General features: G+C 49.5%; 1 protein-coding gene across 2 annotated transcripts in view; it reads right to left on the bottom strand.

Annotated features, from left to right (window-relative positions):
• phip (pleckstrin homology domain interacting protein) overlaps nucleotides 1-1374 on the bottom strand; it is a 41663-nt gene extending 40289 nt beyond the window's left edge. For both annotated transcript variants that reach the window (XM_069158601.1, XM_069158602.1), the window contains exons 1-4: nucleotides 1028-1374; nucleotides 855-913; nucleotides 740-769; nucleotides 529-588 (exon numbers count right to left, since the gene is read on the bottom strand). In XM_069158601.1, the coding sequence (XP_069014702.1) occupies nucleotides 529-588; nucleotides 740-769; nucleotides 855-913; nucleotides 1028-1169 (291 nt within the window). In that variant the 5' untranslated portion in view covers nucleotides 1170-1374. The remainder of the gene's footprint in view (nucleotides 1-528; nucleotides 589-739; nucleotides 770-854; nucleotides 914-1027) is intronic.

The raw sequence follows: 1374 nt of genomic DNA, 5'->3' as shown, positions 1-1374 counted from the left end.
GCAGCAGCGGTGCCTCAAACGGGAGCTGTAACTCCGGCTCTACTGAACATACTGTTTATATTCTCCTCCACACACACACACACGCACAAAAAGTCCTGTTTTCTAACTCTTGCCCCCCATGTGTGTTTTCAAACCAGGCACGCAAATTATGGTTCTTGCAGGACACGAGCGCCTCCATCTCTCGCTCTCTCTCTGGCTTGTGGCGCAGGGAGTCCCTCCTCCGGATCCTGGCGCTCCTACACCACAACACTCATGACGTATCAACATTTCACACACATTTTCTCCCAACAACTATTAAAACCTTTTGGACATGCATGGCACCGAGTTCGCACACCGAGGTGCACGCTGAGGTTGGGACCCCTACTTCGGTGCTCCAAACACAAGCTCCCCCAAAACCCGCAGCCAACTCGCCCTGCAAAGTCCTTTTCGGTTTTTTTTTTTCTTTACCACCTGATTTAAAAATTGCGGGAAATTCAATTTTTATTTTGCTCTCTAAAAACTTTTTCCTCAGTTATAGAGCTCCCTTACCAAATTTTCGTACGTCCCGGGGTGTTCCTGCCCTGTCCAGTCCAGCCTTCTGGGTAGCAGCTGAGATGGAAAAATAGTGTCGACTGTGATCGTCCGGTTCATAAATGTATGGAGTGATGTTTTCAAACAGTAAATGAGAAATCAGAGTAAAAGCAACATGACAAAGTCTAGTGCAGAGAGATGCATCTCTCTCGTGCTGCTGACTGCTTACCTCCTTCTCCTCCACCTCCCTTATCAGAGTCTGAAAATAGGATAAAAATACAAAATTACACCTCGTGACAATTTCGGACATCTTATAAATTATCCTAAAATGCGAAAACACCAACCTCGGCTGCGTTTTGACACGGTCCAGCTTCAAGAAATCGGGCTATTAGGAAGTACAGTTCTGGTATGGTCGGAGGGGGAGAAGAGGACGGGAGCTGCGTTAGAAGAGGGCACCGAGGAAAATTGGGGGGCTATTAAAACAACCATGACACATTTTCCGATCTCCTTTACTCACCAGAAGTCAACTGCGCGATGTGTGTACTGTCTGAAGCCATTTTGGTGTTGTTTGCCAGGGCAGCGCCAGAGCCTGTGTGCTGGGTCTCGGTGGCTGCCCTGTAGCTGTCACTGTTTATCCACCAGGAAGAGGCTGCCTCCATTCAGCTCCGCTCGCACTAAGTCCCGGCTGCGTCGAGTAGTCCTCCGCCCAAACGACAATTAGTGCGCTCTTGTAAAGGTTTGCCCTCCAGCGAAACAGCGGGCGCCTTCTTGAAGCTAAAACGAACCACAAACATGTGCATGTACCGACTGCCGCTCGGGGGGGGATTTCAGCGGCGGTTCGTCTGTCGTGGAGACGGTTTGTTT

The sequence above is a fragment of the Embiotoca jacksoni genome, unplaced genomic scaffold (assembly GCF_022577435.1).
Source record: "Embiotoca jacksoni isolate LCO1_2020_lvr unplaced genomic scaffold, fEmbJac1.0.p SCAF_23, whole genome shotgun sequence".
Lineage (NCBI taxonomy): Eukaryota > Metazoa > Chordata > Actinopteri > Embiotocidae > Embiotoca > Embiotoca jacksoni.
Note: the sequence above shows the minus strand (reverse complement) of the source record. Positions and strands in the feature narration are given on the sequence as shown.